Source organism: Carcharodon carcharias, chromosome 8, assembly GCF_017639515.1.
Source record: "Carcharodon carcharias isolate sCarCar2 chromosome 8, sCarCar2.pri, whole genome shotgun sequence".
Lineage (NCBI taxonomy): Eukaryota > Metazoa > Chordata > Chondrichthyes > Lamniformes > Lamnidae > Carcharodon > Carcharodon carcharias.
This window is the reverse complement of record NC_054474.1, coordinates 21,230,013-21,243,418: the sequence shown is the minus strand read 5'-3', so window position 1 is coordinate 21,243,418 and position 13,406 is coordinate 21,230,013. Positions and strand designations below refer to the sequence as shown.

At 38.9% G+C, this 13,406-nt stretch overlaps 1 protein-coding gene across 4 annotated transcripts in view; it reads left to right on the top strand.

Annotated features, from left to right (window-relative positions):
* rbm27 (RNA binding motif protein 27) overlaps window positions 1–13,406 on the top strand; it is a 163,209-nt gene that overhangs the window by 126,090 nt on the left and 23,713 nt on the right. For 2 of the 4 annotated variants that reach the window (XM_041193309.1, XM_041193307.1), the window contains 2 exons: window positions 182–292; window positions 3,559–3,901. In XM_041193309.1, coding sequence (XP_041049243.1) covers window positions 182–292; window positions 3,559–3,591 — 144 coding nt within the window. In that variant the 3' untranslated portion in view covers window positions 3,592–3,901. Of the gene's footprint in view, window positions 1–181; window positions 293–3,558; window positions 3,902–13,406 lie in introns of those variants that run through there. The other 2 variants (XM_041193308.1, XM_041193306.1) reach the window with 1 other exon arrangement.

The window sequence follows — 13,406 nt, the reverse complement described above, 5'->3', positions numbered from 1 at the left end:
GTGGCACTGGTAAAGACGTTTTATACTGTGAGCTGTTTTTATTTTGTCGTATTTTAGAATGACTTGGAAGAGTCTGTGAGGTTGAAAAATTTGCTTCTGATGGATTTTTGCATATGTATACCCAACTGACTCTGCGGTTTTGTTTTCTAACTTTTGATTCATATTTCTAAATTGTGCACAGGCTGCCAATCAGGGCGCAAAGTTCAAAGGCCGAAATCTTCAGATCTCCTGGTACAAGCCAAAAGCACCTTCAGTATCAACAGAACCGGAAGAAGAGGATACAAAAGAAGAGGTACTGCACTGGCCATAGAATTTCCCACTGCTTGGAATAATTCAGTAGAATTAGTGCTCCTGAGGTTCTTGTCAGACAAATAATTCACACTGAGATCAGGACTCCTCCTGACTAAAGAGGAAGGTGTCAGAAATACATGTTTCCTAAGGTGGCATTACTAGTTATTGAAGTAGTATTATATAATTTATTTTATATATAATTTTATAACATTATTTAGTTTGGGGAAACAGAAAACTGTAAATTGTGCATATTGGTTGTTAATGCAAATTCTCCGTGTTGCTTGAATAAGGACTAGTGTGTACTGATTACCGACGCAAGCTTTCAGACCGTGCTTGTTGCCGTTGCTTGTACACTACAGAAAACTGCTGCGTGCCCGAAAATCAGAATGATGGACAATCATCACTGTGGTGAACTGTAGGCAAGCACATAAATGATTTGAATATGATTCAACCCATCTGTCTTGAAGGAGCTAATTCGTGCTGGATCATTGTACTATAGGTGTCAGGTCATTCCTTGAATCACCTAAGTGGTCATTCCTTGTGTGAGCATCAACAGGTCATCTGAACATGAGGGGCATTACAGCCTATCTCAGTCATGACCTAGCCCAACACTGTGCAACTTTCCATTAGGAGTCTGTTACTAGTGTTTAGGAGCCTGAACTTGCCTTGATATACTGCCCCCCACCATCACCTTCAGGCACTGCTGTTAATTGAAGCACCTCTGCTCTCCTTGCTGAGACTACACAGAGCAGCTAGAGTTAATGATTTTAATATGTGTGTCCATTCTTACTTGAAAGGTTTCAACTATGTTAGGGTGCAGAATCAATAATATTATTTCTAGCTTTAAAAATGAAAGTCTATAAACATTGAATGATTAATGTTACAAAACAGTAAGGTGAATTCACATTGTCTTTGGAAACTTTTCGAGTCAAGTATTCTCTTTTGAAACAGTCAGGCTATGTTTCCACTGCAGTGCATTATAAGTTGCTTTTTTTCCTACATTAAATTAATTATTACAGGTTTACGAGCAATGTCATGTTTCCTCACTTCATACTTCAGCACATTTTGTAGGAGTGAACTGTTCAACAAACAGTAGGACAAGTAAATTCATCTCCGACAATACTACTAAGGTATTTCAACAGTGTTGTTCACACTTTTAATCTGATTCCAAAGTGGTTGCAATCCTTAACTAGAGAGAATTTGAAATTCAGTGGTACCAGAGAATGATAGGAATACCTTTGGTTCAGGAATGATAATGTAGTCATTGGAGATCCATCTTTGTAAAATGGGCTAAAAATACAATCCTATGCAGCTTAACTAATTCAGAGCTTTCTAATAACTTGCTCACCGTTAATGGAATGCAGCAATCCATAAGTTATTAGTATTTATAGTACATTCAATAGTATTAAAGCTACTAAATTGGTACTGTCGATTTCCAACACATTTGTATGGTATAACAATGCAAATGTAAAGGAAGACTGAACCTGCAATAAAAACACAAGATGTAGAACACAGTGGCAACTGAAAATATAAGTGATAGATCTCTGACCAAAATATTAACTTTTCACCTGAACTGGAGAAAAAAAACTCTACAATTTCACCAGTGTTTATGATATATCACAACATTTGTGTTTGACTCCTTCATTTTAGCATTTCTAGCCCCCCCCCCCAACCTTTTGTGTGCATGTGTCTCAAGTTCTAATGCCTCCTGAAAGATGAATATGTGCTATCCAATAGACATGGAACTTTTCTTTCAGAAACTTCTACACCAAAAAACTTATAGATTGACATGTGATAAATTCTAGTCTATAGCAGGTTTCAATTTTTCACAGGCAGCCTCAAGTTTTGTTCCCTCAGTGTTCATATAGGTGCTGCCCATCTGCTGTTGGATATCAATTTTTACTATACCAAATGTTGAAATTCTGTTGTAGTAAAGTATAGCCTTTAACCCCCTAACTTAAATCACGAGCACAGTGCATGGTTACCAAATAAGTAGCAGTTGGTGAGGTTTCAACTCCATTTCACTTCTAAACCGATCACAGCAAACGTTTCACCAAAGAACATAAATCTGAATCAGGCTATTTGTCATAGTAGTAACTTCTGGTCAAGTTTGGATCCACATTTTTCAGAGGTGTTTTGGGGATTCTGGTTTGTTGCAATTCAAAAATATGATTTTTTAAAATTCTTGTTGCAATCAAGAGAAAATTGAAACTAGAAGGATACTGAGGGATTGATTGGAGGCAGAGGAACAAGTTTAAAAGCAATTTTGAATATCTGTTAATTGATAATTAGGTAGTACATTAGAGTTGATTCTCAACATTAATTTGGTACTGTCACTTGTCTGGCAATCATTTTTCTTTCAAGCTTAATTGAATTGGAGTATTGTGCTAGGGCTGTTTGTAAAATGAAAATTAATTCATTTTTTGTTTTAAATTCAAGTATTTTTTGAATTTCAAAAAAAGGAATTTGTCTATGTAGGATTGCCGTGGTTGACTTCACAAAACAGCATACAGCTGCACATGTTACTCATTTTCAGCTAAATATCTGTTCCAATAAATTAGGATCAATAATTGCCATTTTTTAATAAAAACAATTTAAGAAAAAAATTAAATGCTTGACTTAGGAAATTCTTTGAAGTGTATTGCTATCAGCTTTGAAGTTGCAAATACTATGACACTAAAATTGGATGATGGAATCAGAACGTGTAAAGGCATAATATATTCATCTCAAATTTGTATCTCCATTACTTTAGTGAAATATTTATTTGAAGCAGCTTAGCTTTTGTGCTAGCTTAGTTCAGAGAGATAAACAGATTAACCCAGTAGTTACTATTACACTTGAATCATATGACATAACGTTAAGGTCCAGGAATTTGGATGGAATACCCCATAGGAAACTTGCTGCACTTTTAAAAAATATATTATCTTCCTTTTCCTGCTTTTGTTTGATTCATTTGAATAGTTTATTTTATGAAACTGGAGCTGGGCATTAAACAAGTACTTTAAAAAAAACAGCTTAATTGCTAAACTTAGAACCACATAGAAATAAATCCATATACGCTTATAGGATCAAGCTTCTCCTTAATTAGCTAGTAAATATATGAATATTTTAATTGGTTGATTAAGTAAAATGAAAATTGGAACTCAGTTGCTAGGGTATTTCAGAAACAAATAATAGAATCTCATATTCAGGTTAGGACTGTAGATATGGATTTTTCCAGTCCGATCTGCAGGGTTTTGTTTAAACAAATATTATGTGTAATTCCAGCTCCAGGGACACCAACAGGAAGGAGGTCAATGATGAGGAATCTATAGCTGTAATACATCAGGCATTTGATGAGCAAAGCAATTAATTGAAAGGCCCAGCACTTGTTGCACGACTGTGTTATGGCACGTACTCAAATGCATTATATAACATTACAGAAACAAGTGAAGTAGGGAAAATGTGAAATGCAATAAATCCAAGCATTATATATTTCCTCCCCTCCCCACTCAAAACACTTCCCTTCAGAAAGCAAGATAAAGATGATACTTTGATGCATGCATGTATGTATGTAGCAGATGAACTTATGTACCTACCAATCTTGAAATAAAGCATATTGTTGCCACTATTTTGGAAGTGTTAGTATGATGTCATGTGTGTTAAACCTAATGCCATCCAATAAAAAATTAAACAAAAAACTAGTTTCTGGTGGCACTGTTTTGCCAGAATTTAAGCTGAAACATTTGTAGTTACTTTGGTTTGATATGAGCTGTCTCATAGGTGCACAAGTGAGGAAAGTTCATTTTCAGGGTTAACACTTCAGTTTAAAGGTGGACAGTTAAATAAATAGAAGTGCCACCTTTACTCAAGTTTTAGTTGTATGGGCAGGTTATCAATAAGTAGTACCAAGTCACTGGTAACTTTTTCATCTCATCGTTAACTTTACCATTGAATGTAGCAGTAAATACCCTTATCTGATTAGTTGGTGGAAGTGCTATGTGCCAAAACTTGGCTGTTCTTCAGTTCAACATTGGATGTACCTTATGTATTTTTAACTGCCCTCTCTTTCCAAAAACCCGTGACAAAATTTGAATTAAAAAAAAAAATTATTAGTTTTTAAAACACATGCAAAATAGAAATTATTTTCATTTAAAAGTCCGCATATTGGCTAGAGGGTCAGAAGATCTTCGATTAGCCTTTGAAGGGACCTTGATAGTCTGAATATGTGAATGTTTCATTGGCAAAACTCATCAATGGTGAATATATCAACAGTAATTAATTACTAAGTAATTAATTCAGTGAGACTGCTTTTGTCCTATCCAAAATGGGTCAGTTGAGTTGATGGTATCTTTCACCAGTTGTCACTGAGCCCTATGAAACAGTCCAAACAGACTGGCAATCGTCATCTTGGCTTTGTTTTTATAGATTTTATTGATTGTCATTGTTCAAGTCAATTACCTCCAAGTCTCAGCATGACCTTCACGTGCTTTAGAAGTACAGCATAAATTTCCTAAACAGTTTATGGCATTCAACATTTCCGCTTTAGTCTTGGCTATGACATTCCGGTTTGGAGTGCAGCTTTGTGGGTCTATGTAAATCCAGAATCTGTTATTTCTTCAAGAAAAACATTTGTTTTTATCCTTAGTTCTGTAAGGAACTTTTTGAAATGATCTTGCCTGATTTGCTCCTTCATGGACTGTCTCCAGACTGCTGAATTAGAATGGATTCGATATCTTACTAGTTCTATGAAGAACTATAATAAATCTATTTGATGGTTCAGTCTGTTGTAAAGAGGTGCTTGAAGTGGCCTGTATTCTGAAATTACCTACAGTAAATGGGTTAATTGTTTGCTAGGAGCTGCTATCCTGACTTTTTCATGCAGAAGTTTGCATTTTGGGCTCTTGGGAAGCAAGGAGTTTCCTTAAGGAGGTCAACTTTTGACTTGGGCTTGAAATAAGATTCTTGGGTGAACCTACAACATAACAATTGATAGCAAAGGAAGTAGAAGTTGCATCACTTGCAGGCCAAAAAAACTGATTCTGCTTGCTTAATTTAATTTCAATCAAAAAGATGAAAAAACAAGTATCAGGACAATGACAGGTGTATCAGCCTCAAATACCACATTTGTCTGTAAAGAAAAGGACAAAGGATTTGTACTCAGGCTTGGTGTGGAGACTGCAAAGGCACAGCACAAGCCTGAAGTAGAAAATGAAAGTCACACCTGAGGAGGAAAAAGAAAGCTACGTAAGTTTTCCATCTTCCCTTGCCTGCTTTATTCTAACGTGCCAGAGGCTGTTAACCTTGTGGACCTTTCTGAAAATATGGTTATGGCCCGAGATCTCTGCAGTCCTCCAATTTGAGCCTCTTGCATATCCATGCTTTTCTTTGCTGTACTTGGTGGCCGTGCCTTCAGCTGCCAATGATCCAAGTGCTGGAATTCCCTTAAAACTTCACTCTCCTCTCTCCTCCTCAAAGTAACATCTTTGACCAAGGTGTTGGTCACCTGCCATAATACCTCCTTCAATTGCTTGGTGTCAAATTTTGTTTGAGAATGCTTCAGTGACATTTTACAACATACATGATCCTGTGTAAATGAGGGAGAAGCAGCTGGGTGCTAGCGCAGATTCCTCATGTGAAGAAAATTGCTGTTGCGCCACAATATGGGAGACAGTACGGAAGTATAAGATGGAATAAAAACAGCACCACCATACACTAGGACGTCTTGAGAAAATCTTGCTGTTAACTAGTCTGGTGGATGAGAGCTCATCACGCAGTAGAACAATTTTACTGAAACATCTTGTGTCAAATGGTATAGAAGGACACAGCCTAGGTGAATTCTTGAGAGCTTTTGAATTGTTAACAAATCATCAAATGTGAGATGAAAAGTTTTGAGCAGAAGATTGGTATCGCCATTTAATGATAGAGCATTATGCATCGTCATATATGGATCCTGCTTATGACTTAACATCTGCAGCATTTGAGCAGAAGTTTGGACATCTCTCATGAACGTAAAGATTGGGCAGTAGAGACTGGACGTATATTCGGAAATTATATTTGAGAATATAGCAGAGTACAGGGAGCTAAATTGTTGACCGGTCATTTTCCAGGTGATTCATGACAGACCAAGAATGCATGACCCCGAATGAACTTGCTGAATGAACGGAGCTGTCTTAGTAGTTATATGGGTAGATTCCTCCATTCTTTACTCCGGGATGCACTTTGAACCCTAGGAATTGGTGGCTGCTGCACAAGTTAACACTCTATAATGTATTCAATTTCCACTGTAAGAGTAATTTCTGATCCAGATGGGGTGCTAGAGCGCAGCGGTAAGACTGAATCCAGAGTAAAAGATGAAACTCCTGGGTGTGCAATAACCTTGAAAATCTGGCATCAAAATTATGCCTGACCACAATGAGCAAATGACCAGCAGAAATTTTGCAGTCTATAAAGATGTTTGCCTATCAAAGTGGACTGTTTCTTAGGCAATGCAAAGAATATTTTGAGTTTGAATCATAACATGCTAAAAGATTTGCATCTCAGCCACCAAGGCTGGAAAAGTGCAGAGGCAAAGGCGGGACTGCAGATATCAGGATAGTTGTGCCCAGTGAGTGGGAATTGGCACTTGAACTTCAGGTTGTAAGTTTACTTAATATATCAATACTTATCAGTGTAATATACTCAGTTGCTGTCCTGTCATATTTTGTAACAATAATGAGAAACAATGATGAGAGCAGTAAAGCAGAAAGCTTACAATGTAAACACTTGTTGAGCAACTAGATGAATATCATACTTGTATTAGCTTGCACTCAAATGTGGGGATTGGGGAAAAAAACTGTCAAAATTGTTACCTGAAAGTTTGAGCTATGTTCACTTATAGTTGAATCTGAGGAAATGGATGTGTGGTGTGAAACTGGCTACAGTGATGAGCAAATCATTTTGTTTAAATACCTGTATGGTAAAGATGCTCCCAAAATGTTTGATTTGACAGTTGTCCTTTGAGGGGTATTTGGCTTTAGTGTGGAAACTTGAATTCAACATAAGCTAATTATTTGAATAAATTTATGCTTTTCCACTTGAATATGTGCATACAGAACTGACAAAGCATGTGTAAGAGTTGTTCTAGTTGACAGATTATTTTCAATTTTTTTTTAAAAAGTGAATTTGCACGTTTAGGCATAGATAAAATTTTCGTACTTCAGTTTCCCCCTTTTTTAAGGCAAGTTGCTCTACACAACCATTGTAGGTAATTCATTCACAACCACTGCAATATTTCTCTGGAGGCATTACTTACCAATTTTTCTGTGGCTCCCATATATATTTCCAATAAGTAGTGTTCCAATATCCTCCTCCTCTTTTTCGTTAGCATGCTACTTGTGTCAACTTGTAACTGGCATTCCATTCAACAGTCTGTCTGAGTTGAAGTGTATTGTCTGCAGTAGAATAATTTAAATTAATACATCTGGTTACATGGAGATTGACCCCCTCAAAAAAAAAAGATGCTGCACCAATGCAGTTTGTTTAACCCTTGTTCAGAATGTGTGGCGGATTCTTTCAATATGCTGGTGGAAGTGTATGTTATGGTTGGGCTTAAAACAGCTCAGTGAGATTTATCTTATTTGGGGATATATTTGCAAAATGGAAAGATGACAGCTCATTGTTTTCTGTGGCACATTTAGGTTAAATTGATAGCACTCTTGCCTCTGAATCACAGGGTTCTGGGTTCAAGTTTCGCTCAAGGATTTGAGCATAAAAATCAAAGCTAACATTGTAGTGAAGTACCAAGGGAGTGCTGCATTGACAGAGGTGGCGTTTTTCAGATGAGAGGGTAAGCCGAGGCTCTATCTGCTCTCTTAGGTGAACATAAAAGATCTCTTGGCACTATTTCAAAGAAGAATGGAGCAGTTATCCCTGATGACCTGCCCAATATTTATCCCTCAAACAACAACAAATGAATTTTTTAAAAAAGTTTGTGGGGTCATTGTCACTTGTAATTTATGAGCAGCTGCTGCGCGCAAATTTGGTTGCCATATTCTATCATGGCAACAGCAACTATGCTTCAAGTACTCTATTTCCTTGACTATAAAAAAGATTTGAGAAGCTTGGAGGTTGTGAAAAGTGCTCTAATAATGCAAGTTATTCTTGTTGTTTTATATGCCAGCAACCTGCGATGACCTGTTTTTGATTGCTGGCATAATCTAATAGCCTGTCACCAGACAAGAAAAATGGTTCATTAGATGCTTTTGCCTCTAATCTTGAGATTTGGGATTACCAACTATTAGATGTACTGCACAAAGAGGTGCATTGTCTTTATAGGGGACACGTTTGTTTATGAACAAAGTTATTAAAAGTAGAATGTCTTGGTTTAGTCAAGTTACGTGGAAAGGTAAACTTCTCTGGTTCAGAGATTTGGGAAGTTAGCAGCAGGCCAAATGAATAAAAGTGGTATTTGGTATAGGGATATATAAGGTAATTTGTACTGCTTTTGAAGTATGCAGGTTAGGATATATTTAAGTGTGATAACATTGAAAGCATTGTTTTGTGTTGTATTGATGTACTTTTCAACTCCATATTCTCTGTGGGTGTGAATGTATTACACAACAAAGAGGTTTTTGTGTTGATGAAATTCTTAGAATATAAACTTTCTATATTGGAATTAGGAACCCGATGATGATTAGCCCAAAATAAAGCCACTGTTGTCTCAATGGTTGTAACAATTGGAGCTTTGTCTTTGGCATACATGAGTTGATGCCATTTAAAGCAGCTTGGAAAATTAAGCTCAACCTTTTGCTCAGTGCCACCTCCTGTGACACTGTTCAGTTCTTGAACATCCATTTCAAGAAAGGGTCTGGTGGACCCTACAGATTATATTCTATTTCTTGCATAAGGACTGTAGTATGAGAGTCTGACATGTGAAGGGTTAAAGTGGGAATAAGTTCAGTACTGCCACACAGTGATGTAAGAGAACACATGACCCGCATCTAGGGGTTGGTGTAGTGTTGGACAAAGCAATGTGTAGAAGTGAGCATGGAGACAGCTCTGAGCTTGGACCTTTCCTGTACCTATATATATTGTTTCTAGTAGTTAATAACTTAATGTTGAACTACCTAAGACTGCGAATACCTTAAGACCTACTGAACTATACCCGTTACAATGTGCTGGAAGCAAATGGAGCAACTCAAAACCTTGCAGAGACTGCAGAAGAAAGTTAAACTATTTGTTTTATTCATTCATGGGATGTGGGTGCTGGCCAGCACAGCATTTATTGCCTTTTAAGAGTCAACCACATTGCTGTGGGTCTGGAATCACTTGTAGGCCAGACCAGGTATTGACAGCAGATTTCTTTCTCTAAAGGACATTAGTGAACCAGCAATCAGCAATGGTTTCATGGTCATCATTAAACTTTTAATTTCGATTTCCACCATCTACTGTGGCAGGATTCGAACCCTGGTCCCCAGAGCATTATCTTGGGTGCCTGGATTACTAGTCCAGCGACAATACCACTATGCCATTGCCTCCCCTTGGATCCTGAAAAATCCTGGAAAACTGAAGAAAAAAATCAAAGCAGCATTCTGACCTGAAGAAAAGCTCCAGAAGCGAAGGCGCAGAGGGAAATTGCCAGAGAAAAGCTCCAAAGAAAGACTTGGGATCTGAATGCAGAAATTAAATTCCTCACAGCAGCAGAAGACTCCATTGAATCCTGTGGAACCCTACCTTCAAAGCCCAGATTGTGCGGAATCAGCAGGGGTGAGCTAAAAGTTTAAAATTCTTGGACAACACAAGTCCTGGAAAAAGATAAATACTGCAGTGGTCTGAAATTGCTGTTTTAGTCACAGTCCGTGAAACTCAATTCCCGAGTCGACGCCTGAACACCTGAAACTGAACACTATTCAGTAGTCCTGATAACCGATGATGTAATAGCTAGACAAGGAATCATCTGCAAAATTTGATGAAGTTTGAAAATTATTCAATGCTTATTCTAACCCCAGAAGCAACAAAATCATTCAAAAAGGTTAAATTTAATAACTGTGTCCAGCAGCTAGGAGAGCATTCTTCATTAATAAGCTGTACAGAATGGCTCAAGGCTGTGATTAGCTCAGATTTCAGGTCACCGTAATCACAGCTAGAATAGGTGAGGAAGTGGCGGATGGCGCACTCTGACCTGAGAAGGAAGATCTAAACCTTGAGAAGGCCATTGAGATTGTCAGGCAGGCTGAAATCTGTTTGCAGCACAGATCCATTTTAAAGGGAGAAAGCAAAACATGGTACAAAGTAAACTCCATTGTCCAGCTAGTGAAACGGCACAGAAACAGGGACAGTCCAAGCCAAGGGAAGCAATACCCTAACCAACCAATAGCGTGACCATGCAGCACTGTGGAGCAAAGCTCCCCCAAAGGTGTGATCAGTGTCTGGCAATTTGAGCCCAATGCTTTCAATGTAACCGAATAGGACACTTTGGGAAGCTGCACAAAGCTAAAACAACATGCAGAAGATCCCAAGAGGATTCATGAGACAGCACACCAAGAAGAGACACAACCATGTTTCTTGGGTGAGGTCAAAGAACAAGGGTTTTCGTTCTGGAATGCAGACATCTCTGTTAACAGCCAACTTACAAACTTTAACTTAGACACAGGAGCCAGCGTTATGGGCCTATCGTACAAAAAACTGGCTGAGTGACCTCTGGCTATGAACAACAGACACAGCACTTTATGGGCTTGGAGGAATCAGGATTCCAGTCATAGGAATAATTCTGGAACCATTAAGGTATGGCGGCAAATAAATTTTTGAGCTGATGTACGTCATCCGTAACCAGTCTTTTTTTCTCTTGAGCAGAGATGCCTATGTAGCCCTGAATCTCCTCAAAATGACAGAAGATGTCAAGACAACCACTACCGTAAATTATACAGATCTGCAAGTTCCCGAGAGCTCCAACAAGAAAGATTCTCTCAACTGAGACTTCAGCTCTGAATTATCTCCTCTCTTTGCAGAACAGGTTTGTCTACTTTCTTACAGGTGCCAGGAACCCCTCATTCGTTGGACCAGCCAACCACTCGGATGATTACCACGACGCCGCCAGTAGTTGACAATCAAGAGAGGAACCAGCAACAAGAACGTACATACGAATTAGGAGCAGGAGTAGACCACTCAGCCCCTCGAGCCTCAAGATCCAGCTCCAACGCCAGTTGGAGAGAGAAACCCTCAGTTCACAGAGCAGATGCTGCAATCCCCAGCCAGCATGACAGTGCCACAAACTATGCTGGAACCATGTATCAACCATCCATTGATGACAGCATATCACAGTCAAATGCAAAGGTGAGCTTACTACCAAGTCGCGCCCACACAACAGGAAGAGCCCAAGCCACATGAAGGAAGAAGATAAAAAAAACTAGAGATGAGCCCACAGTTTGTCCACCCTGTTGTTAGGAAATAGATATAGTTTTAAGTATTTGTGTGTGTTAGGAGTAAGCTCTGGCTTTAAATTTAATTTCTATTTTTGTATGTGTGTTAAGGAAGGGGAAACCTGGGTTTTGGTCAATTTAGAATGTTGCCTGCAAGTCTGTGGGTTTGTTTATATACCTGCATTTTAATGAGGTTTTATAACCCTTGAAGTGGAGATTTGTGTTTCAAGGAGGGGTTAGTGGTTTAGGGAAGTTAAAAACAAAGTATTAAAAAAAATGTGCTGTTGCTGAGCAATAGGGTGCTCACAGAGACAGGGAGAAGCAGAAAAGCAGTTTGAAATTGCAGGGGCGTTCCACAGAAACAGCCAGAGCAGTCAAGAAGGGAGCTGCAGGGAGCAGATTCCAAAGAAAAGAAGAATGTCCCCAAAATCAGGGAGTTGGGCAGAAGATGGTGCCAGAAAGCTGGTGAAGTCATGGGGAAACAGCAGGAATCTGAACCAGTTCTGCTCAGTGAAATTGCAAGTAAGGAGCAAAGGAAAAGGCTCCAAATTAAAAGACAAAGCTGCAGGGAGCAGAATCAAGGCAAAGTCGGCGTGCGAAAAGCTAGGAGATCCAAGGAGACGGCAGAGGTGACTCCTTACTACGGGCCTGTGAATAAATGGTGTTTTGTTGGCATGGCTGAGTATCTAAGAGAGAGTGGGTGGAAAGTGAAGCTTGAAGCACGTGGCGATCCAGGGGAGAGGAACATCAGAAGGAGAGGTTGAAACCCTGAAGGTAGATCCCTCTTGAAGATGTCCAAGTAGCTTGGGAGAAAATTCCAAGGCGAGTTCTTCAAGAGTTGGAAATTGGAAACCCTTGTGTGAAAGATGGAGATCGGTGAAACCTGTTGGCTCATGGCATGACAAGCATCTGGGGGAGTTGATGAGAAATCCATCACATTTACTTTGGGTGGCATCTGTTACTTGGTTTCAGAGTATGGTGTTTCTGGTTTATGTCTCCTTATTTTGAACATGAGAGTATAAGATAGATTTTGTAGCTTGTTATCCTTGCGAATCTGTGTATATCTGTAAAGATATTGTTGTGGATGAAGGAATAGTGTAATATAGTTCATTTTCTTCTTGTTTAATAAATGTTTCATTCTTTTAAAAGTACACCAGCAGACTCCTGTGAATCTGTTCATTAAATGCTCTCCACGTTTCTAAACGAAACATAAAAGTTAGGATCTAGCACACCAGGTTCCGCCCTGGGACCTGACTTGTCCAATAGTAACATCAGCTGGGATCATAACACCGTAAAGAATGGGATAAACCAGCTGCCATCTATCACTGCAATTGGGGAATTGACAAAGAGCGATTCAATATCAAGGAACAAAAAAAATGATGAAGAGGCACCCAGATGCCAGAACAATCTCCGATTCAACAAAGTTTATCTGTAGCGACAGAGCCTATCACTCCTCCAACAGTAGTTAGAACAAGATATGGAAGGGTTATAAAACCTCCAGACTGCCTGAAACTGTAAGCTGATGACTTCAGGAAGTGGGGATGCGGGTAGTGGTAATGATGTAATATGTGGGGTAAACTGGGATAACTTGTAAATACTTTGGATAAAGACTTGGGGGAGGTGTAGTATAAGGGCCTGGCACGTAAAGGATTAACATGGGACTGAGGACAGTACCACCCACAATGCTGTAAGAGAATACGTGACCTGCACTTAGGGGTCAGTGTTGTCTTGGAGAGA